Source organism: Sapajus apella, unplaced genomic scaffold, assembly GCF_009761245.1.
Source record: "Sapajus apella isolate SASKATOON/1434 unplaced genomic scaffold, GSC_monkey_1.0 scaffold3, whole genome shotgun sequence".
Taxonomy (NCBI): domain Eukaryota; kingdom Metazoa; phylum Chordata; class Mammalia; order Primates; family Cebidae; genus Sapajus; species Sapajus apella.
Genome location: NW_022436943.1, coordinates 9,763,968 through 9,790,323, shown reverse-complemented (window position 1 = coordinate 9,790,323; position 26,356 = coordinate 9,763,968). Strand labels below are relative to the sequence as shown.

General features: G+C 33.7%; 1 protein-coding gene across 1 annotated transcript; it reads right to left on the bottom strand.

Annotated features, from left to right (window-relative positions):
- Window positions 1-210: 210 nt before the first annotated feature.
- On the bottom strand, window positions 211-24,998 carry CUNH8orf88 (chromosome unknown C8orf88 homolog). Its single transcript, XM_032249588.1, has 6 exons — window positions 24,851-24,998; window positions 20,050-20,148; window positions 18,259-18,335; window positions 13,732-13,807; window positions 3,944-4,050; window positions 211-1,126 (listed from the first exon to the last, which is right to left on the bottom strand). The coding sequence occupies exons 2-6, from the start codon at window positions 20,126-20,128 to the stop codon at window positions 1,103-1,105; spliced, it is 363 nt and encodes a 120-aa protein (XP_032105479.1). The 5' UTR covers window positions 20,129-20,148; window positions 24,851-24,998; the 3' UTR covers window positions 211-1,102.
- Between the last annotated feature and the right edge of the window lie 1,358 nt (window positions 24,999-26,356).

Sequence of the window (26,356 nt, the reverse complement as noted above, 5' to 3'; positions counted from 1 at the left end):
TGGGAAACATAACATGGACTACAAGCTTGAATCTGGGAAAAAAGATCAAAAACCAGTGAAGGAAAAGGTACTAGTTTTAGGAGTTCAAAATTCAGTGAAACAAACTTTTTGCAGTAGACCTAGGGATCTGAGAAACAGAATTAGGGAAAGTTTACACTTACCTATATATCAGCAGATATTTCTGGAAGAAACCTTTTTTTAAAAAAAAAAAAAAAACAGCAACATCCAGAGTGACAAACTGAAGGAGAATTAATGTATAAAATTTCTAGGAATTAAAAGCTTAAACCCAAAAATTCTTCATCCATATATGTTATAAGAAATTACAGAATTGAAAGTTCAAGTACTTCAATTATTTGCAAATGCCTAAATTATTTTGGAAATAAAAGTATCAGTTTTACTTTGAAATTGCTCAACTTCTACTATTCATGTGGTCTGATTAGTGACATAAGTAGCAGTTGTTTTTCAACTTCAGTTTCATTCACTACCATTGTTTCCAAATTATCAATCTGTGCTAGTAACCAATCATATATCTGAAAAGAAATCCCTATTAAAAAATTCTCTTTCCTGTCATTGAGAACTATGCATTGAACATTCTGAATCATTCTAATCCTCTGGAGAGACTGTAATGATCCATTCATGAGCTGGTATGAAATCAGTGGGAAGCAGAACAACAAAAACAACTTTAAAAGCAGCAAAAAATTATGTACCATATATACACTGTAGCAAATATTTTATATTTGGGAGTCTTTACAACTTACATTTCCATTCCATTATTACAAGTGATGAAAAACAAAACATTGCAAATAGCATGCAAATTATAAATACACAGTTTTACCACTTCACTAACCAAATTCTTACTTTCCCGTGTTACTTCCCAATTTATGCAGGAAACTGCCTGCAAAGCTGAAACTGATTAGAAAATTCTTTATAGTTTAAAATAGTTCTTTCTCATTTTTAGAGACGTCAAATAGCCAACCATCAAAATTAAGAATAAATTGTCACAGTCCATTACAGTTATTGTTACTAGATCCACCTCATTTACAGATGTCCAAAATATAAAATGAATAATTCTTTATCTTCATATTCATCTGTTCTTCAAATGCTACTTAAAACTTTGGTTGTTTTCCTGTATAATAAAATAAAAGGTTAATTTACCAATTGATTGAATACAGTTTTTACTAATTAGTTTATCGAACCAAATACTGTGAATGTACCAGGTGTTTATAGATGTAAATGCATGTTACTATTAAAGTAACTAGAATTGTCAAATAACAAAACAGTTAATGTTTTAAAAATATATGTAATTCATTTAAAAATATATTGTATTCCAAACCTGTTGTTCTGTTTCTGTGGCACCTAACTTTAAAAAATGTATTAATGTGTAAATCAAAAGTAAAATTAATTGTAATGTATAAGTTTGTTTAAAAAAGTGTATGTCAATCTTTTATTTACACAATAAAATGTTATTAAAGATGGAAAGTCTACAAATGAAAAGGTGACTATAGTTTATATAGCACCGAAGGTTATATTTATTCTTACAGACCATGAATTACATATCCCAAAGATTGTTGAACAGGTGGGAAAGTTCAAGTACATTTTTTCTTATTTAATATTCCTGTACCAGAAGTTTTATAAAAATATTTTAACTCCTTAAAAAGAATTAAAAACTTAAAAAGAACTGGCTAGAGATCTAAAGTTAGGGAGTTTAGGTGCCACTGTGGTATAAGAAAAAAAAGACCTAACAACACCATAAAAACCCTAGAAGAAAACCTAGGCAACACCAATCAGTACATAGGCATGGGCAACAACTTCATGATGAAAACACCAAAAGCAATGGCAACAAAAGCCAAAATAGACAAATGGGATCCAATTAAACTTCAGAGCTTCTGCACAGCAAAAGAAACTATCAATAGAGTGAACTGGCAACCTACAGAATGAGAAAACTTTTTACAATCCACCCATCTGATAAAGGGCTAATATCCAGAATCTACAAAGGACTTCTTAAACAAATTTACAAGAAAAAGCAAACAACCCCATCAAAAAGTGGGCAAAGAATATGAACAGATGCTTCTCAAAAGAAGACATTTGTGCCGCCAACAAACATATGAAGAAAAGCTCATCATCGCTGGTCATTAGAGAAATGCAAATCAAAACCACATTGAGATACCACCTCATGCTAGTTAGAATGCCCATCATTAGAAAATCAGGAGACAACAGATGCTGGAGATGATGTAGTGAAACAGGAATGCTTTTACACTGTTGGTGGGACTGTAAATTAGTTCAACCATTGTGAAAGATAGTGTGGTGATTCATCAAGGATCTAGAGCTAGAAATACCATTTGACCCAGCAATCCCATTACTGGGTATATACCCAAAAGATTATAAATCATTTTATTATAAAGACACATGCACATGTATGTTTACTGCGGCACTGTTCACAATAGCAAACACCTGGAACCAACCCAGCCTGGATAAAGAAAATGTGGCACATATGCACCATGGAATACTATGCGGCCATAAAAAAGGATGAGTTCATATCCTTTGCAGGGACATGGCTAAAGCTGGAAACCGTCATTCTCAGCAAGCTGACACAAGAACAGAAAACCAAACACCACATGTTCTCACTCATAAGAAGGTGTTGAACAATGAGAACACATGAACACAGGGAAGGGAACATCACACACTAGGGCCTGTCAGGCATGGGGGGCTAGGAGAGAGATAGTAGGGGTTGGGGGCTAGAGGAGGGATAGCATTAGGAGAAATACCTAATGTAGATGATGATGGGGTGATGGATGCAGCAAACCAGCGTGGCATATGTATACCTATGTAACAAACCTGCACGTTCACACACATGTACCCCAGAACTTAAAGTATAATAAAAAAAATAGAGAGTTTACAACATAACATTAAAAAAATTATAATCTGAGAAAAATGCTATGAATTTCAAAGAATTAGAACCCCAAAAATGGAGATATGAGGTAGTAGTGTATATCTCCCATTCAAACTATTCTCAGTATACCTATATTCTGAGTCTCATTTCAGTGGAGTCACAGCTGCCTTTACCTAAATAAAAGCATTTATGAAAACTCTAATACAAAGTTAAATTCCAGTCAAACTTAAGTAGAGACCACAAAGAATGGGAATCATTTACTAAGTGCATAATGAGACAAAAGTATCATACTCAGTACTCCCCTGCATTATTTTATTAATCCTGACAGCCAGAGATTATCATCCTTATCAGCAATAGCAAAATTAGGGTTCAATGAGGTTAAATGACTTGTCCAAACCTGAACTACCAGCACACAGAGTGGAGCTACAATTTGAAGCCATATCTGATGACAAAACTCATGTCCTTTCCAATGACGATCCTAAGATGCATGTAAGTATTTATTATGTGTATTTATTTAAATGAAATTTGATAAGGAAACACAGAAATATAAAGGGCTAAGAATAGAAAAGATGTGTTAAAGAAAAATATGATTTGTTATACTGTATAAAAAAACTAATTGAACATACTAGATAGCCCATTAACAGACCATGCATATATTGCCACAAAGATGTCAGAGAAGTAATAAATATTTTTTAAATGACTGGAAATCCATGTATAAAAAGGTAAAACTTAGTGCCCACCTCATAGAGTAAAATTAATTCCAGGTGAATGATATAATTTAATAGAAAAAACTTTTAGAGTATGGGACAATATTTTCATGACCTTTCAATTAAGAATATTTCTTAAACAAAATATAGCTATTCCATTCTGTTTCTTGGGTAGTTACTTTATAATAACTGATTATATTATACCTTTAGATTTTTGCAGTTTTCTGAATTACTTATATTTTGTAATAAGGAAGATTAAAAATCTAGAGGTAGAGTCTGATGAAAACGTTAAAGGCAAATATTTTTGTCATATAATATTACAATACAAAATTAGAAAACTACTTACTGGTTTTTGCAGTACAATGGGATGATCAGGCAGAAAGTCTGGTTTTTTTCTGCAGATGGAAACACTTGAGAGCTTCAACAGGAAATCTCTGCTGTATTTAATTCTCTCTGTAGATATTAAACATCAAATGTAATGGTATGAAATGTAGAACTATCTAGATCACTTTTTGGTTCATTTCTTTTTAGATGTCCTCTATTCATTTTTTATAAAATGATGAGTAGTGTCTATGCAAAAGAGAAGGAGGAGAAAAAGAAAAAGCTTTGAAAAGTATCTACTGCCTCCAATTCTCCTTTTACATAGAAAGAAAACCAAGTAACCAAGGAAAAATAAAAGAAATATAATTAGAAAAGTGGGAAATGCATGGCTTTTTTCATCTGGTTATTTAAACCTAGTAAAATGATCTTGTATAAAGTATAACCACAATAACAACTATTGGGCAATTCAGATCCTGTCAAAATGTAACCTTAATGAGCCTATCTAGTCTCAATCAATACTAAACATTTAATACAATAAAAATAAATTCAATTCAAGAAACATTTATTGTACATCTTACTATATATCAGGAACTGTGCTAGGTTAATAATGAATAGGATCCAAGATAGGGCCCCTATCTACAAGGAGAACAATGTTTCAAATATCTGCAGATTTCACATCAGAAATGATTACCAGAAATGATCACCCAGACAGATTATATGCTGTGCCAGAAGACAATGGAATAATATTTTTAATGTGCTAAAAGTAAAGAACAGTAACCCAGAATTTCATATCCAGTAGGAGAAAATAATCCCTCATGAATGCATGTGAAGGAAAGACATTTTCATATAAAGTAAAACTGAATTCATCACCAGCAGATGTGATCTTCAAGAAATGCTAATGGAAGTTCTTCAGGCTGAAGGAAATTATACTAGATGGAGACTTTACTGTTCAGAAATAAAGAGCAAAAGAGATGGTAAATAGGTAAGTATAACAGATTCCCTTTTTTCTCTAAGTTTTATTTTTAAAAATATGTATTACTGTTAAAAGCAAAAACAGCCACAGATAATATATAGATGAAGGGTGTGGCTATGTTTCAATAAATTTTTATCTATAAAAACAGCAATTGGCCTGTAGGCCATAGTTTACTGACCCCCTATGTTAAACATTACATTAAAGACTACAAATTGACAGAGTGGATTTAAAAAATAAGAAGACCCTAGTATATGCTGTCTCCAAGAGACATACATTAAATAAAAAGATATATAAGTTGAAAGTAAATGGGTATGAAAAGATATATATGCAAAGACTAGGAATAATAAGGCTTGAATTATCCTATCTTCCTATCAACTAAAAGGTAAGAATTATCAATGTGTTGTTCCTAATACACAGCTCTGAAATACATCAAGCAAAAATTAACTTACCTGAAATTTTGGGTCTGGCTTCTTTAACATTTTTGAAGTTCATCCTTAATCTGGAACATTCTATATAGCTAAACCATCAATCAAGTGTGAGAATAGAATAAAGATATTTTCAAATATACAAACTCAAAGAATTCACAACCCAATACCGTTGTTTTTTTTTCTTTTTTTTTTTCTTTTTTTGGGACGGAGTTTCGCTCTTGTTACCCAGGCTGGAGTGCAATGGCGCGATCTCGGCTCACCACAACCTCCGCCTCCTGAGTTCAGGCAATTCTCCTGCCTCAACCTCCTGAGTAGCTGGGATTACAGGCACGTGCCACCATGCCCAGCTAATTTTTTGTATTTTTAGTAGAGACGGGGTTTCACCGTGTTGACCAGGATGGTCTTGATCTCTTGACCTTGTGATCCACCCGCCTCGGCCTCCCAAAGTGCTGGGATTACAGGCTTGAGCCACCGCGCCCGGCCCCCAATACCCTTTTTTTATGAAACTTCTGGAGAATGCACTTGGGCAAACAAAATGAGGACATAAATCAAAAAAGAAGAAAACATAGAACTCAAGAAATGGAGGTAAGTGATGTCAGGGAAAATGGCCAAGTAGAGAACTGTAAAAGTCTTTCAGTCTACAAAAACAAGTAAGCTCATAAAAGCTGTCAGAATCAATTTTCTCAGAACCCTGGAATCTAACCCAAAGCTTGTAAAAACCAGGGGAATGCTTAGTGAAGAAAAAATAGCTAAATTTGGGAAAAGTTTTGTGGCACGTAACTTACCTGGGACTATTTCCCAGATAGTTCATGGCCTTGCAGACAACAGCCCTCATTACTTTTATAGGTCCCCAGAACTGGAGGGGGTAGTATAGACTTTATTTTCAAAAAAATTAGGATTGTTTGTTTTGACCTTTCTGGTGGTTCCCTGAAGAACCATCTCAAGAAGCTTGCCTGTACTTCACACTTAACTAAGAATTCTCCCAGCATTAAGGCTGCTACCCAAAATCCATTTGTCCAAACATTTACAGGAAAATGTATTAGTTGCTTCCACCTGAGACAAGGGATAACAGTTGGAGCAAACATTAGGCATACCAAAAAGCTTGGGAGGAAAAGCTAATAACAAGATGCTTTGAGGAAGAAGGGCACTGAAAGAATCCCAAATATTATTTCTAGAAGCTCACATGCATGTTAAAACTAGGCTTATGCTCACAGAAAAACTTGAAAAGATCCTAAGCACTCACTCCTAGCTGACTTTCAGATTCCTAGCAAGCAGACAATGAAGGGGAAGGCAGAATTGACGCAATATCTCAAAATAAGAGGCCGTATGCAAAGGCTTAAAGAGGCATTTCTTTGTTTTTCAGTTTGGTATGGTTCTAGGTACTGAAGGAAATTCTGTCAAATCACTAGCTGACCACTAAGATAACAGAACAGAGACTTCAATAGTCATGCATGACAAAGAATATAGATTTTACAGTATTCATGTGGAAAAGTCACTAAGCCAACAACAACAACTACTACAAAGAGCAACAATAAATCTAAGGGAAGGAAGAAAATCTGATTTCCAGAGCAGCTACATTACAACATTCAAAATGTCCAGTTCTCAATTACAACAAAAATTATAAAGCATGCAAAGAATAAAATATGGGCTCATGCACTGGAAAAAAGAAATTAATAGAAATTTTCACTAAGGAAGCCAAGACATTGAATTTACTAGAGAAGGGCTTTCAATAAACTACTTTAAATATGCTCTAAGAGCTGAAGAAAATTATTTTTAAAAGTGTCTCATTAAATAGATAATATCCATAAAAAGATGGAACTTATAAGAAAAAACATACAAATTCTAGAGTAGTTCAATAACTAAATGAAAAATTCATGAGAGGGTTTCAACAGTAGGTTTGAGCAGGCAGAAGAACGAATCAACAAATTTAAAAGTAATTCAGTCTGAGGAGCAGAAAGAAGAAAATGAACAGAGCCTAAGACATTATGATCAAGCATACCAAGAAATATATAATGAGAGTCCCAGGAAAACGTAGAGAAAAAAGGAGAAAAAATGATATTTGAAGAAACTGTAGAGTAAAATTTCCAAAATTTAACAACAAAAAAAGAATCTATACATCCAAGAAGTTCAATAAAGTATAAAGAATGTAGACAGCCCCAACTTATGATGGTTTGACTTACAACTGTGTGACTTCATGATTATATGAAAGCAGTTCAAGTTATCAGTCTTTAAGCATAGGTAATTCTCTGACCAAAGACTTTCTGGGCCAAAGACTCTTCTATCAATTTACTATATTTTCAACTTATGATGGGTTTATTGGGAAGTAATCCCACCATAAGTTAAGGAGCATCTATCTGTATACTAAAAGAGATTCTTCACACATAGATACATCATAATCTATAAAAGTGAACAAAAATCTTGAGGTCAGAAAGAGTAGCGATTCCTCAGTTACAATGAATTCTCCATCAGATAAACAGCTGATTTCACATCAAAAACTACTGATGTCAGAAGTCATGGGATGACAGGATGACATACTTAAAATGCTGAAAGCACAACATAAGGGTGAGTTTGGACATATATATGGGAGCAATGTTTTATATAACATCAAAACTAAGTTGATATTAATTCAAACTAGTTTGTTATAAATATCAAATACAACAACTAGGAACATATAAAATAAAGAAAATTAAAAGGAAATAAAAATAGTACACTAGAAAATATCTATTAAACACAAAAAACAGTAATGGAGGAATTAAATAACAAAAAAAGATGTATAGGAGACAAACAGCAGCAAGATGGGAGGATTAAATCCTTTATCAATTATAATAAATGTACTAAACTTTTCAATTATTATAAAAGGCAGAGATTGGCAAAAATGAATTTTTTAAAATCATCTATATTCTGTCTACAAGAGACTCATTTTGGATCCAATGATGAAAGTAAGTTTAAAGTGAAAGACTGTAAAAGATATTCAATGCAAGCAGTAACCAAAAGATAGCTGGAGTGAGTATACTAACATTAGACAAAAATAGACATTAAAACAAAAATTGTTATAAGAGTCAACAAAGGACATTTATACAATGAAAAAAGCATCAATTCATCAAGAACATATAACAATTATAAGCACATATGTACACAACACAAAGAAAAACACAGAATTAAGCACAGAAATAGATATTTCAACATTAATAACTGGAGGCTTCAATATCCCATTCTCAATAATGGATAGAAAAACTTGACGGAAGATCAACAAGTAAACAATTTGAACAACACTACAAGCCAACTAATCTAATGACATGTATACAACACTTTACCCAACAACAGCAGAATATACATTCTTCTGAGGCACATATGGAACTACAGCACACATGTTCCACACACGGAACATTCTCCAGGACGAACTCATATGTTAGGCCACAAAAGTCTCAATAAATTTAAAAAGATTCATACAAAGTATGCTCTATGACCACATTGAAATAAAACTAGAAATCAAAAACAGAAGTAAACTGGAAAATTAAAAAATACATGTAAATTGAAACACACTCTTAAACAACCAATGGATCAAGGAATAAACAACAGGGGACTTAGAAAATATGTGACAAATGAAAACAAAGTCACAACATATTGAAACTTATGCAGTAAAAACAATGTTTGGAGCATAGTTTATAGCTATAAATGTCTATTTTAAAAAAGAAATAGCTTAACTAAATAACATTACACATTAAAGAACTAGTATAAAAGAGCAAACTAAATTAAATAATAGAAAAAATGAACTAAATAAAGATCAGAGTGAAGATAAATGAAATAGAGACAAAAAAAAAAAAAAAAAAAAAACAGAATCGGCAAAATCAAAAGTTGATTATTTGAAAAGATAAAAGCTAACAAACCTTTACCAGGACTGATTAGGAAAAAAATGATTCAAACTACTAAAATCATAAGCAATGGTCTTGCATCCTGCAACTTTGTTGAATTTATTTTTATTAGCTCTAATAGTCTATGTGAATTCCCTAGGATTTTCTATAATACAGATGCTCCTCAACTTACAACGGGGCTATATCCTAATAGACCCATTTCAAGTTAAAAATAGCAAAAGATGAAAATGTATGGCTGACTAGGAGTGGCATCTTGCTGATGCTGCCAGCATCATGAGAAAAGTACAGTTTCTACTGAACAGATACTGTTTTTGCACTGTCATAAAATCAAAAAATTATAAGTCAAACCATCTTGTTGGGGATCATCTGTATAGGACTGTGTTCTCTGTGAATAGAGATACTTTTACTTCATTTTTCCCAATTTAAATGTCATTTGTTTCTTTCTCTTACTTAATTGCTATGGCTAGAACTTTCAGTATAACATTGAATAAAAACAGTGAAAGCAGGCACCCTTATCTTGTTCTTGATATTAGCGGACAAGCTTTCAGTCTTCACCATTGAGGATGATTTTAGCTGTGAGGTTTTCATATATATATTTATCATGTTAGTTTCTATCAAGAAGGGATGTTGGGCTTTGTCAAATGCTTTTTCTTCAATTGAGATGATCATGTGTTTTCCCCCTGAATTCTATTAATGTGGTATATTGTTACTGATTTTGATATGTTGACTCACCCTTGCATTCTTGAGATTAATCCCACTTGAACATGGTATATAATCTTTTTACTATGTTGATAGTAAAAACTTTTTGTATTTTATTGAGGATTTTTGTATCTATATTTGAAGGGATATTGGCTATAGTTTTCTTTTCTTCTGATATCTTTGGCTTTGCTATCAGAATAATATTGGCCTTGCTGGAAGTGTTCTCCCCTCTTCATTTTTTTGGGAAAAGTTTGAGGATTAGTGTTAATTGTTTTTTAAATATTTAGTAAAATTTACCAGTGAGAAGCCATCTAAGTCCTGAACTTTTTTTGGGGGGAGGTTTTTAACTACTGATTCAATCTTCTTACTTGCTACAGGCCTATTCAAATTTTCCATTTCTTCTTGAGTTAGTTTTGGTAAATTCTGTGTTCCTAATAATCTTTCTATTTTATCAAGTTATCAATTTTTTTGGCATACAACTACTGTTCACAATATTCTCATAATATTTTTTATTTTCATAAATTCATAGTAATGTCCCCCCATAAAATAAATTTATTTTATATGTGATCAATGGACAATGAAAAATTCCATATATAATAGCATCAAAAAAGAATACAGTATTTGGCAATAAATTTTACCAAGAAGGTATATGACTTGTACACTGAAAACTATAAAATACTGCTAAAAGAAGTTAAAGAATACCTAAATGGGAAGATTTCTTACGTTTATGGATTGTCAGATTTAATATTGTTAAGATGGCAATATTCCTCTTGAAGTGATATATAGATTCAATGCTCTCCCTATCAAATTTCTAATAGCCTCTTTTGTAGAAATGGAAACATTGATCTTAAAAAAAAATTACATGAAATTGCAAAAACCCCTAAACAGCCAAAACAATTTGGAAAAAGACCAAATTTGGAAGACTTACATTTCCCAGTTTTAATAGTTACTACAAAGCTATGGTAATCAAAAAAGTGTGGTACTGACATATAACATATTTTATATGACAGGCATATAAATCAAGAGAACAGAAGTAAGAATCCAGGAATAAACACATTAAACACATACACCTGTAGTCAACTGATTTTTCAACTAAGGTGCCAACACCATTCAATGAAAAAAGAACAGTCTATTTTACAAATTATGATGGGACAAGTGGATATCTTCATGACAAACAATGAAAGTGGCCATCATATACAGAAATTAGATCAAAATAAATCAAAGACCTAAATGCAAAAGCTAAAGCTATAAAACTCTTAGAAGGAAACAGGAGTGAATCTTAGATGTGGCAATGATTTCTCAGATATGGCACCAAAAACATGAGCAACAAAAGGAAAAATAGTTAAACTTCATCAAAGCTAAAAAATTTGTGCATTAAAAGACACTATCAAGAGAATAAGATAAGCTCCAGTAGAGAACGAAAAGACAACATATATACACATGCATACACTGGAAGGAGAAGGGTGGCAGGAAGAAGAAGGAGGAGAATAAATAATAGATGAGAGTCTAATATCCAGAAGTCTTGCAACTCAATAACAAAACAACTCCATAACAAACAACCCAGTTAAAATATTGTTAAAGAACTTGAAGCATTTTTCCAAAAAAGAAATAGAAATAGCCAACAAGTACATGAAAAAACAAAATAATTAACCATAAGAAAAATGCAAATCAAAACCACAGTGAGATACTACTTGTCACCCATTAGGATTGCTTATAATAAAAAGAGATTACAATAGCAAGGCTATTGAGATATTGGAAACCCAAGTACCTTGCAACTAAGAATGTAAAATGGTAGAACTGCCGTGAAAAAAATTTGGCAGTTCCTTCTAAACACAGATTTACCAATGAACCAGCAAGTCTGTTCCTAGGTATATACCTGAGAGAAATGAAAACAAATGTTGAAACAAAAACTCGTACACAAATGTCCACAGCAATATTATTCACAAAAGCCAAAAAGTGAAAACAACTCAAATGTGCATCAGTTGAGAATGGATAAACAAAATGTGACATAATCCATATAATGGAATATTTTTTAGTCATAAAAAGGAATAAAGTACTGATAGTGCTAAAACATGATGAACCTTGAAAACCTTATGGAAAGTGATAGAAGCCAGACACAAAAGATCACATATTGTCCACAAGAGAAAGGTAAATGTTTGAGGTGATGGATATCTCAATTTCCCTTATTGATCTTTACACATTGCACATAGGTATCAAAATACCACATCTGCCTTCAATTATTTTAATTGATATAAAATATGTATAGCTATTATATATCAATTAAAAAATAAATTGAAAAAATGTCACATATTGTATAATTCCATTTATATAATATGGCCAGATAGCTAAATCCAAATAGAAATAGATTAGTGTTTACCACATGGCCTAGGCAGAGGGGAGAGAAAGTAGTAACAGCTTAATGAGCATGAGGTTTCTTTCTAGGGTGATAAAAATGTTCTGGAATTGGTAGTATTGTTGCACAACATTGTGAATGTACTAAAAGCCATTGAATTGTACATTTTAAAATTGTTAAATTGGTGAATGGGTGAACTCTGCTTCAATTTTTTAAAAAAGAAACCAAAGGATTATAAAGGAATATCCCAAGATAATAGCAAAGGTCCACTGCAGAAAAATAGCTGTACAGCAGTACTAAAGGACAACTGGTCCATACTGAAATAGGATAATGGAGTATTCTGAAAGGAATGTCCCATCTAAGGAAAAAAAGAACTGGTATACTTGTAAGTATAAACAAGTGTGACAGAATTGTCAGAGCATTTTAGGAAAAGAATTAACAATAGATAACATAGAAAAATAAAGTAACCATTAGCTCTAGAATAAGTAAGTAATTGCATGAAAAGGAAGATACGCACCTCTTGGCTAAGCAGCTATATTTTACACAGTTATAATAGTACAAAGAGTGAGTAACACTTTAATTGAAACTTGTGAAATAATTACATGGTGAGGAGATGGAAAGGTGAAGAAGCAAAGGAGCTTAAGTTCTCAATTACCAAGATAAAACATCAATATATTGTTTTTAAAAATTGAGAAATTTGAAAATAATTGTATTTAGAAATATGATGATAAATATTAGAAGAAAAAACTAATGGTATTTTCGTACGTCAAACTTTTAAACTACATACATTGATTGACAAAAATTTGGAAACTAAATTAAATCATTTTATTTTATTTTAAAATAGCTAGTGTGGGAGAGACTATTTGTTCTCCCTTAGAGCAGTTCTTTCTTTTCATATCAGTAATAGAATTAACTGACTGTATTGCTAAAGGCTATGTTTCCCAGTCTACCCTGGTAAGGTAGGCTGCCTGGTAGGCACAGCATGACCAAGTTCTGGCAATGGGATGTAAGTGGAAGTACTATGTGCAACTTCTGGGTCATACTCTAAAGGTGAATTTCCTTCCCCCTTCCCCCTTCCCCCTTCCCTTCTTCCTAATGGCGACACAGGGAACATGATGGCAGGAGTTCAGGCAGTTATCTTGAGCCCATGAGATGGAAGCCATGTATTGAGGATGGCATAGCAATAAGGTAAGAGAACAATAGGAAAATAGAAACTTCACAGGGAAAAATCATTATGACAGTTCAGAATTTTACATGATACAGAAAATCTAGTAATAAATTTCTATCTTGTTTACGCGATTGTATTCCAGTGTCTCCTTGAAAGCAGTCAAACTGGTAGCCTGACTTATACAGATAGAAATCAATCTAAAAATATATAATAAAATTTCATATTTACATAGGTTTGGATCTAAGCAATAAAATCATATTAACTTTATATGAATGCTAAGACATTCTAGGATGAAATTGGGAATTATGATAAAATTTTACCTTTTTTAACTGGAGACTGATGTTGCTGCTGTTCATTAAGACCTTGTGAAAAGGCTTGCATTCCATTCGTCTTACACTATTGAACATGAAGAAAGTAATTTTTTAACTTAGGTTTTAAAACTGTATATAATTCATTTAACTACCCAAAAATATTTTCCTAATAATAAATGTATTAGTCAATCCTTTTAGTGGGGGCTAAGTAATAGCAATCATTATAAGTCTGCTTATTAAAAATGAGCAACAAAAACATCTTTCAAAATATATTCACATATATCTATGGTTTTTTGACATTATTATGATTATTAAAAAGGAAAATAAAACTAAAGATGAATTTTATTGTCCTAAAGATAAATAATTCCATAGCCATTAAAAAATTTTTTCCTGAAAAAAATGCCATTCAGAAGAAAAATTTAATTGATGAAAACAACACATTTGTATTCACAAAAATTCTGCAACAATATTATTTACTTTTTAAATATCTGAAGTAGAGACTGATGTAACTTTATAGGCATATGGACTATTTCATCTAGTGCCTTGGAAATAAGGTAAATAAGAAAAATTGATGTATCTGATGAGACAAAGAACATCAGAAACACTGGCAGAGCTCTATGTCTTGAAGAGAGATGCCTTAGTGCAGAGTTTTCCCAGTCTCACTTGCAAGAGCATCTTTATTATAAGATTGGCTAAACTAATGATATTTTAAAAATCAATTTTTACCGAAATCCCTTTCTTCTGATTCCATGCTCACCAAGAAATATTCAGATTCAATGTAGCTATCCATAAATCTCCCTAGAAGTAAACAATACACTGGTTGTACCAATAAAAGGAACTCAGAACACAAGACGTCAAGATTTCTAATTAAAAAATAATTGGTGTTCTGATTTTACAAATCAGTTTAATAAACTTGGTCAATAACTATCTACCCCTGAGAGATGATCTCCTCTTGTGCTGACAAAGTCAGTTTGCAAACCATGACTGAATTAAGATAAATCATGAAGGCAGGTTTCTTTGGAGGAGACATGTATCCTAAAAAATAAATATCTCTGCTCCATCATTGTATTGACAAATTATACAGAAATTAAATTTCTGTAAATGCTAGCTACTCCACGCAAGGCAGTAGGACTAATTATCTAATGCTATGACACAATAAAATCCATGGAGATAATTCTCACTATTTAGTCAAGAATGTCATCAGAAAAAAATCAAGTTGTAGTAGAGCTTTTTATTTTTAAGTAGAGATAGAAAACCAGGAAAATGTATATGATTTGGGTTCTCCAAAGATCTTCTAGACTGTTGTATTTAATTAGCTATAAAATGGTATTCTACAAATAAAAAACTATTTCTAGTCTCTGGAAATGTTAGCAGATGCACACTTCACTAATTTTTAACATCTACTTAAATGTAAGATCTAAAATCAAACTTGAAGGTAAAATTTTACTTTGTCATGTCTGTACATATTAAAATTTTAAAATAATGATTATTTTAAATCTTAGTAGCATGTAAAAAGTATACCTACAAAAAGTTTTACACAGTGATCATCTATATGTTATCTCATTTATTATAATCCTATAAGGAATAAGGCAAGTGTTATGATCATTGTGTTATAGGTAAGGAAAATCAGACCAGAAGAGTGTCAGAAGTGACACTGTGTTAGTTTCCAGTCCCACATATTAAGAGGCTGGCAACGTCTACCTCCTGTCTCTTCAACATTAGTCTTAGAACCCACATGTAGTGTTATAAGAAGCACAAGCCACTTGGAAAGGCCATTTGTAGGTGCTCACTTCAGTTCATAGTACTGGCTGAGCTCCAAGCCAATAGCCAGTATTAACTGACAACCTATTGGCAGGATAGACTGGGAAACAGAGTACTAGATACAATCCAATGTTTGTCAACTGATGAATAAACAAATTGTTGTATATTTACAGTTGCATTCTATTCCACATTAAAAATCCAACTACTTATATATACAACATGAAAGGATCTCATAAACATAACATTGAGCAAAACAACCCAACACCAAGGAATACATATTATCGTATTTCATTTATATGAAACTCTAGAACAGTCAAAACTAACTTATCTCTCATTAAAAGAGGCCAACCAATGGATGTATGGAGCAGGAAGGAGGGTTTGGGGTTAGTGTAAGCAGAGGTAGTAAATGATTGCAAAGGAACATAAGGACATTTTGGAGGAAGATTGAAGATTTTCATTGTGGGGTTCATTACATGGGATAAATATTTCCAAAACTCACTGAACAAATGAGTTCACTTTACTGTATGTAAATTACACCTCAATAAAGGTGATTCAAAAATATATCAATTATCTCTAACATAGGTTCTAACAGCTTTTGCATTATAATAGAAGCAACAGACAAAATTGTATGTTTGGAAGTAATTTAACTCCATAATTTGATTTTTCTTTGTAAAACTGCAATATTAACATACTAATTTTTTTACATATAAAGTAAAAGAAGGTCAACAATTCCAAAAAGTAATGAATATTACTGTTGTATTAGAGAAATGTCAGCTGCCAGAACAAATAAAACATTTCTATGACTTATAGAAAACTTAAAAGCCAGTGTAATTAAGACATCATGATATTGATATACAGAGACACAAAAATGATCACTACAACAGAATAAAGAGCCTAGAACAGAAATAGCTACATGAAAACTTATTATCTAATAAAGATTCCACTATAAATCAGTGTGGAAAGGATGAATTATTCAATGAATTATGCTTTATAATCATTTGCTTATAGGAGAAAAAATAGATTTCTGTATTACACCATCCAAAAAATTCATCTTCAGGTAGACTATATACCTAAATATGAAAGCAAAACCTTAAATTTTTTTGGAAGAATATAAAAGAAAATATCTTAATTTTGGGACTGCAAAGACTTCTTAAAAGTGAAATCCTAAAGAAAAACATTGATAATATTACATTAATATTTAAAACTTTTAAACAAACAAAAAAAATATGGTCTGAGACTCTCTCACAGACCATATTCCTGGAAAAGAAAATATTTGTTATGAACATAAGAAAAATAATTAGAATCCAGAAGGTATTTTAAAGGCATATAAATAAAAAAGAAGAAAACCCAAGAAAAGTAGGATAATGATATGAATTGGCAGTTCACGAAAGAGAAATCCGAATGATCAAACTAAACATATGAAAAGATGCTCTATTTCACAAGTAACAGAGAATTAAAAATTAAAACCAACCAAAATGTATAATTTCTCATCCACTGTCTTACCCAGTGTTCAAGTTTGACAACAGCAAGGTGAGGACATAGGAAAAATCAGAGCCTTTGCTCATACAAATTGCTTTAGAGAGTAATTTGGCAGTATCTAAAAGTTGAAGTTAAGAATACTTAGCAATTCTATTCTAATTGTATGACAGAGAGAACCTCGCAAACATGTAAAAATGAAACATATAGATGGCAGTCATGGTAGCATTTATTATAATATAGTAACAAGCGCCATCAACAGAAAATAGAAAAAAAATACAGTATAGTCACATATATTAAAAGATTGTTCTGTATCAGCACATATTGAACTGCTTTATTAATTGTAAAGTTGCCTACTATTCCATTTATGAATATACTTATGGTTGTGCATGCATAGTCTATTCCTGGATAAGAAATAGTATCTAGAGGCTGGGCACAGTGGCTCACACCTGTAATGCCAGCACTTTGGGAGGCCGAGGCGGGTGGATCACATGAGATCAGAAGTGCGAGATCAGATCAGCCTGGCCAACATGGTGAAATCCCATGTCTACTAAAACTACAAAAAATTAGCTGTATGTGGTGGTAGGTGCCTGTAATCCCAGCTACTCAGGAGGCTGAGGCAGAAGAATCGCTTGAACCTTGGAGGCGAAGGTTGCAGTAAGCCAAGATTGCACCATTGCACTCCAGTCTGGGCAACAAAAGTGAAACTCCATCTCAAAAAAAGAAAAAAAGAAAGAAATAGTATCTAGATAAGAAACTGGTACAATGCTTACTTTTGATCAGAGGAAATAGGAGACTGGGACAGAGATTGGAGGGAAACTTCAATAAATGTCATTTTATGTATTTTGAATTTTAAACTTTGTGGCTAATTAGTAAAAAAAAATAAAATTTTTAATAAAAAGTAAAAGCAAAAATGACAAAAACATTTATGTAAAACTTAAAACAATTCTACTTATCAAAAGTACAAATATATTCATGGAAAAACTAACAAATTGAAGATAGTTATCTATGGGCAGGATGGTAAGGAAATGGGATGGTAGAAGCATATATACAGGGTTTGTAACTATATGTTAAGTTTTTTTCTTTAAAGTTTTTTAAAGCAAATATAGCAAAATGTTTAGATTTGAAAATGCTGGGTGACAGATTAATGCATGTTATATTCTCTTTAACATATGCTTAAAATATACAATAAATTTTTAGTAAGTATATAAAGCATAGTATCTGGCACACAATAGCCATCTAACACATGTTACTTTCCAATCTATAATATTTCTTTTTATTTTAATTTCTAAGACTTACTCTGCTAATAACTCCACTTTGTATGCACTGAGTGTTGCATGGATATTCATTTTGAAAGTTGAAAGGGAACACTGCTCCTGTTAGGAGAGGGAAAAAATGATTTTATATAACTATTATTTCAATAAATAATATCATCAACTAAAAAGCTTAAGTATCCAGGATATTCTTGGCACTGTTTTGAATTGTGTTCTGATAGTTCATTTATTCAAAATTCATCCAGCCTTATGAAATGTCAGATGCTGTGTTAAAAGGATGGGCATACAGACATGAAAAGAGTTCAGACATAAGAGTTCACAGTCCATTTTAAAAGACAAGCTCGTATATAATGATATGATTTGATAAACTGTAAGTTTATTGAGAGATTTATAGAAAGTACTAGGGCAAGCAGAGTAAATTTGGGGAATTGCATAGGTTTCACAAGATGAAGTAATTAAATCTGAATCTGAATCTTAAAGAAAAAGTAGATAATTCCTTTAGGGATCTGCATGGGCCAGGGAGTATGTAAGCGTGTTAAGAAACACCAAAATTAATTTGTTTTACTAGACTTTTCTGTCTAATAATTCCCTACTCTGCTGTATGGATCTTAAGAAGATACAATTAAATAAGATACCAGGGCTACCTGCCCACCTTGTATTCCCCCTCATTCTCATTCTTCCATGTAACAATCTTGGAGAGAAACCAGTGCAAAATTGGATCTGCAGAGATGAAGTGGGGTGGGAGTTGCTGGAAAAAGTCTGGTCACAGAAAAGAACTGCGGCAATGGCTTTATATTCTTTCCTTTAGGATAAAATTTGAGACCTGACCCTACAGAACTGCTTCTACTGCACCAGAAGTATACAGAATTAGCATTACTCAGCTATGGTCCCAAAAGATCCATAAATTTCATTTATCTGACCTAAGTCACAGGCATATTGAAAGCAAACATGACCAATGTGGAGATTATCTTCCTTGAAGGATCCAATGATGGGAAAATGAACACAAGATAGAAATTGGTGACACTTCTACCTTTTTTGCTTCATTTGTGGACTCAATAAAATATCTATATTTCCCTTTTCTAAGTAGTAAGTTAATTCAGTTGAATACCCAGACTAAGAAAAATTTTTTAAAGTTGTATGTATATCACCTAAAGTAGACACAGGAGCCATTCTGGCAACAAGTAATGAATATAATTAAAAGACTAATATTCTAATTTAGAAGTTAAATACCAGGTATTTCAATAATTTGTCCAAAAGAATATTTTCATGGGTAAAAGAAAAACATTTTAGAATGTTTAAAATAAAATTTTTAAAATTAGATATGTTCCCGTTCAAACACAGCCATAACCTCTATCAGAGTACAAGTATGACAAAACTACTACAGAATCTTTAAGCTTTATGCTAATCTTTTTTTTTTTTTTTTTTGCATTTAGGTATGCCCTTATTTTTTTAAAAGGTTACATTATCTGTCCAGCACGATTGTTCTGCAGTGATCATAATCACAGGATACAATTGGTACTGGGAGTATCACTCTAATCAGAAACTGGAAGCCTACAAAAAGGAGACATGAAAAAAACCACACACAAAAAAAGTTACTTTCAGTCAAGGGTAATTCTTCTTTCCTTTGTTGGTCTATAAGACTATAGATTGGTAGATAATTACGAATCATTTTCTTTCAGTAATACTTATAAACTCTTAGTTTTCACTATGTCTTTAAATATCCACCTGAAACAATTACTTTGTATATTAGCCTTTCAAATACAAATTAGCCATTAATAAATTCATTATTTAAAGAACTGTACATTCTATTACTCACCTGGTGGAGAGGTCAGATGACGAACAGGTCTTGCTGGTTGAAGCGGTTTACCAATTAATTTTTTGGTTTCCATTGTCATAAAGACCTTGAGGTTCCATACTTGAAGATGAAAAAATACATTTTTATCTTTTGGACAAAACAATCAAGATGCTTTAGATATATACAGATAACCACAACTTTTTTTTAAAGTCACCTATTTTATAAGTTAAAGTGGAAAACACAAACACAAAAAAGCATTTAATATGCAACACTCAGACTTCTTTTATAGCATTTGTCACAGTTTAATATTCCCTCTTTAAAACATTTTCTTTCCTTAAGTTTACTGACTCTATATTTCTTTTCTTTTTTCTTTTGAGGCAGAGCCTCACCCTGTCACCCAGACTGGACTGCAGTGACACAATCATAGCTCCTTTCAACTTCAAGCTCCTGGACTCAAGAGATCCTCCTGCCTTAGCCTTCCAAGTAGCCGGGATTACAGGCATGAACCACCATATCCAGCTGTTTTTCTTTTTTTAAGAGATGGGGGTCTCACTACATTGCCCTGGCTATGTTCTTTTGGTTTGTTTCCTATTTATTTGATTGCCTCTTCTAACTTCCTTAGCTGATTCCTCTTCTTCTGTCTTTAATTAAATGTAGGTGTTCTTACAAATTTGGCTTTGGTCTTCTTAGTTAAAACTCATCTATGTTCATGGTTGCAACTTTTTGTCTATAAGATAAATATGCACTAATTTATACTTTCAGCATCCACTTCTCTTTTAAACTCCAGTTATATTTTTCTAATTGTTTAATAATATTTCAATTTATATATTATCACAGGTACCTCAAATTCAATATATCCAAAATCAAATTAATAACTTTGACTCCTGTATTCCTTTAAAGTCATCACCAACTCCCTCGAACTGCACTTGGTAAAACAGCCTTCAATTTGATGGTCTAAATTAGAGCCTCTGATCCCAAAATCAGTCTTTAATTCCTGTTCATGCTACTTCCAAAATATTAATGTTGTTTCACCATATATCTGGACATGCAAGTGTTTTGTTTAGAGTTCCCTCACTATCTCTGTTGCTCTTCTTCCAAACAGCTATTTAGCTGTCAAGATCAAGATGAAGTTCTTGCCACTTCCTTGGAAAATATCCTCATGTCTCAACAGGTAAGGTTAAATAAAATAGTATTCTCTAATAATAAACTAATAATATCAATAATAATAATAATTCCTCTTTCCTTACCTTCCTCCTCCACTGGTCCCTACTGTATTTTGTTTATCAGTTTTTCTAAAATAAATCATAATAAATATATTACATGTCTACTTGATTGGACTATCAGTTGAGGCCACAAAAACTAGACCTTATTTATTTTTGTATTCTAATATCTGCAACATAGATTTACTAAATAAACTCCATATAATACCTCCTCATTGCAACTAAAATCTGATGCCTGTATTGGACACAAGATTTCCAAATTTTGATGCCCATCAAGACAAAGTCAAACTCCAGTTGCTCCTGCACCTGCTTATCCAGAAATAATTGTAACCATATGATACTAAGCAAATAATAAGTCTAAGTGACTGTTTCCCCAAGTATAAGATACAGTTAGTAACTCTTTAAGTTTCCATAAATGCTTGATCCTATTTTAAAATATCTTTGGACATATATAATTCAAAAGTTAAAATTATAAACTTATCAACAATCTCCCAAAATTAGGAATGATAATTAAGCCCCTCAAAAGCTACTATCTGGAGATAAACCAGCAAGTACTTCAAGTTAATACCTACCCAGCTTTGTAATGTGTTTGTTAACTAGTTTTTCAACATGGCAATTAACAGCCTCTAAACAAAACTAATGCTCTCTGTACTTGTTGGGCAGTACAACTTGATATAACCAGAAGCAAAAAAAAAAAAAAAAAAAAAAAAAAAAAAGTTATAAGCACAAGTAGAAAAAATACTTAAAATAAATAGTTACTAGTATTTTCCATGTGGAAGAGTATATTTAAAATAAGGACCAAAAAGCAACCTACTATACATTGCTTTATTAGATGTTTATCCTACCTATTTTAGTTAAGATCCCAATACTAGTATGTAGTAACTTTCCATCCTGTTCCCCATATGAAACTAGTGAATCAGAATACAATAGAATAGAGTACTTTGGCACACACTTCCTTGTTTTTCATTGCTCAGCTGAAATTTAGTTGTAGGTTGTTAAGTCTTTTCCAAATGCTGAGCAAGACAAATCCACAGTATTCAAACTAGGGATTTTCAAGAGTTGAGGATTACAGAACTCTATTACATGAATTTGCAACAAAAGTAAATAAATAAAAATTAAAAGCTCTTTTGTTGCCACCTACCCTTCAATTTACAATAGGAAAGATACAGCAACAGCTCCCTTTATATAAATCCATATCAGTTAAGGAAATTAGAATAGATGGTGTCATGCAATATTCTGTTTAATATATATATTTTTTTTCTTTAGTGAACTATGCCTGCATGGAATCATTGACATTATAGGGGACAAGTTGGGGATTACAATGCATATTACATCTCACCATCATGTTATTAATAAAAAAGGTTAAGTGTTTATGTAAAGTAATTATTATCGTAAAACTGATTCATGAGATTATAATTAAGGACTCCATAAACCAAAACCGAATTCTCAGTTTAGTAAAAAATAATAAAGACTTAACTGCACTACAAAGTCATTATACAAAATAAGTTCAATCTTAGACTCTAATGCCTGCTTAATCCATGGAATGTAGAGATCAAAAAATTTCCCTTGAAGCTACTGGTACTACCTAGAGTAGACATGTATGATATCAACTATTCAAAGCACAGTTACAAAAGAAACAGAATTCTGCCTACAACACTGGGTAGCAAGTAGTGGGCCTATCATAATGTTGTAAAATGTAAATTTTAAAATGTAAATGTATATTTACATGGCATAAATGCTTTTTAAGGGATATTTTGAGCCAACATCTCCAAAAAACTTTCTATTAATACATGCTGAGAAATGGTTGCTGAATCTTTTTTTTTCCAAGTTCACATACACTTAACAAATCATCTTTAAAGGCCAAATTGTATGAATAGAATATTGGTAAATCAGTTATTTACAGTTGCTATTCTACATCTGGCAATACTAACTATATCTTAGGTTCCTTTTCTGTTTTAAAAAATTCACCTAAGTATGAATCCTCAGGCCCTATCAGTCCTAATATAACCAATAAACCTAGAATTTTCTAAAATACAATGGGATAATAAGCAGATATACTGACCAATTTGGACAAAATCTTATTAATCTTATTTTTTAATTAACGTGCCATTTTTAAGGTCCTACTACATACTAAATGCCTTACATATATCATCTCATTTAATTTTAAGCAATATATGAACTGTGGAAGAAAATTATTCTTAGCCCCACTTTACAGATAAGAAACCCGAGGCTTAAAAAATAAGAGACATGCCCAAGTCTGCACAGCTACAAAGGGCTAGACGTCAGGAACTGACAACAAAGTTCACACTTTTGTACCAAAACTTGCCTATTTGGTACATAAAAGAAAGACATCTGACTTTCCATTTATTCCATGTGAACACTGTGTGTATAGATTTAAAAATTAACGATGAAAAGTAACATTTATAAAGCCACGCAGAATAAATTGGTACATGCTAATAATTTCCATTTCCTCAATTTACCGTTTTTCTTAGAATACTAAATAAATTAGGGAGTACTGTGCTTTCCTCACGCTACAGACATGGTATACTGCCATACTAACCACAGATCACAGCATGTAAAACATACTCTGCACTGTTTTTAGAAGCTGAGTACTAAACTTAAAGTCTAACATAAATTCTAGTCTTCTTTGGAAAGTGCTGATGATTCCGCTGCTGTTGAGAAATGAGATCATATGAAGTGAAATAATGAAAAGACCATATTTGCATTTACCTTGTGTATATTTCATATATGATAACCAGATAAAATTTCATCTCAATTTCCAACTTCAAAACATTACAGAGTTAGGATTCCTTGCAACCAAATGCTGCTTGTAAGTAAATTGCTCATACTAACAAAATGACAGACGAAAAGTAACATACAGGACATTTCGGGGAGTAAGAAATAAACCACTTATGATTCAAGTGGTGAAAGACATTTCATGTTTCACGTATCTGGTTGCACTATTAAAAAAAAATTAAAACGAAAATATCCAAAAACTAGAAGCTAAGAGAGTTCCATCATATTTTCCATTTCATGCCTTCTCTTTATAATTAATTTTAAAAAAATTTTTTTTGGTCCATTTGAGGGATTTCTCAAAACAAACACAATTTAACATTTAGATGGGCTAAAGCTGTCCAGGTAATAGGTGTCTGTGATTACTTTAGTCATGTAATTGTCCTTTACGTAGCTTTGACTAAAATACCAGGAATGAAAACCTGTGCCACCAGGAGTAGGGGGCAAATCGTCTTGAAAGCCTCCCACCGCCTGGCACCAGGTGCTGGGGCAGAGCCAGGGGGAGCTGTGTACTTAGCTCCTTTTTTGGCGGTGGCTGTGGTCTCGGCTACTTGGCCCTCCGCCGGGTTCACCCGGCACCCTACACTTTCCTTCCCCCCTTCCAAAGCGCTCACTCCCATCCCACTCCCACTTCAGGGTCCACAGGGGACCGAAGGGGCCCTCAGAGATTTCCCGACCCGCCTCAGAGCTTCTCTCCCTCGTCTCAACTTTTCTGGGGTTGGGCCTGGGAGACGGCGCTCACCCGCCTCCTCACACCGCGGGACTCGACTTTCGTCCCCTAGTGTCGCTCATCCTCCCCAGACACTTACCGCCTCAAGATCCACGAGGATTTCGGGGCAGCAGCGTCGCCACGCTCAGCCCAGACTTGGAGGCCGAGCGCCCTGCTGCCCGTCGGGGAACGGCTCCAGCCGCTCGTCCGCTCGCTGACCCGGGTGGCGGCGACGGGGGGCGGGGCGGGAGGCGGCTCCGAGGGTCGCGAGGCTGGCCCGGGGCGGGCACGGGGCGTGGCCTCGGGCGCCGAGCCCGAGAGCGGCAGCACGCCTGCAGGGCTAGAACCGTTAAACAGGTGGCGCGCGCTTCCCCGGGTGCGCTAGGCACGTGGGGTTGGAGCGGCGCCGCCGGGAACCGGTCGTCGAAGGCAGGAGGGCGCGAGTGAGGTGAGGTGCTAATGGGCTCGCCCTGGACAGGGCGCGCCTGCGGGAACAGCCTTCGGGACCCCAGTGCGTGTCCCTGCTTGTGCAAAGACGCGGGGGGCCTGGCGGCGGGCTCCAGGCAGCGTCTGTGAGGGAGGCCGCCTCTGTGAGGGAGGCCGCCTCTGTGAGGAAGGGCCTCTGTGAGGGAGGCCGCCGTCGTGCTGACGACTGAGTCCCACCCCCCCTCCCGTCCCCCCTCTGGCCCGTCAGAGCGGCAGGCAGGCCCTGCTTTCCTCTTGGTGCATTTAGAGGGTGCCAGAATTAGGGTTGGCAGAGACATGGTTTATGTCAGATGGGTATACAGCGTTTCACACAAACTGCCATCCTGAAAGGAACAAAATGAATTAAGGCAACTTTTATTTCTTTTTAAGCTTCACCGTCAATCGTTTTGCTCATTTTTGTTATCTTTGAGTGTCCCCTCTGGGGATACCTGTTTGTACTGAGGGACGTGGGAGTGGCCGTCCCTCACGTCCCCAGGAGCAAGAAGGACAGTTGAAAATGGGAAACACTAAACGGTTTTAAGTGGGGCACTATCTGGATTTACCATTTTGGAAGGTATAAAGTTTCACTAGCACTTCCATGTATAGTCAAGTTATGGCTAGCTGTCTCTGTGTAGAAATGGCTCCCAGAAACACTCCTACCATCCGCTGAGACAACTCACATGGCATCAGAGACTAGGGTCCAGGGTCAGACATGAGTCATGATAAGAAGGAATCCCTTAGGGTGAGGCACCAGAAGTTTGCACAGTGGAATCAATATATTCTAACCACCAGATGTTGAACATTTTAAGTGCAGGATGTGATTTTCATCCATCTAGTCACAACCGAAGTTTTCTTCTTCAGGATATGCTTAACAATGCAACATGTATAATTTTATATACAACTTACAATAAAATTATTTTGTGCATATCACTGAAGTCAGTAGAAACTATTGTGACAAAAATGTAAATTGGAAAATTTCCAATTCAGATCAATATTAGTAATTTATTGAGAGGAAGACAGAAATTAGAGTAGAATAGACAGACTCCTTGATTTTTTTTTATAATTGAGGAAGAAAAATGAACCATGTAAACACATTGAAACTTTTCAAAATGTTTAACTGATGTGACATAAAATATTGGCA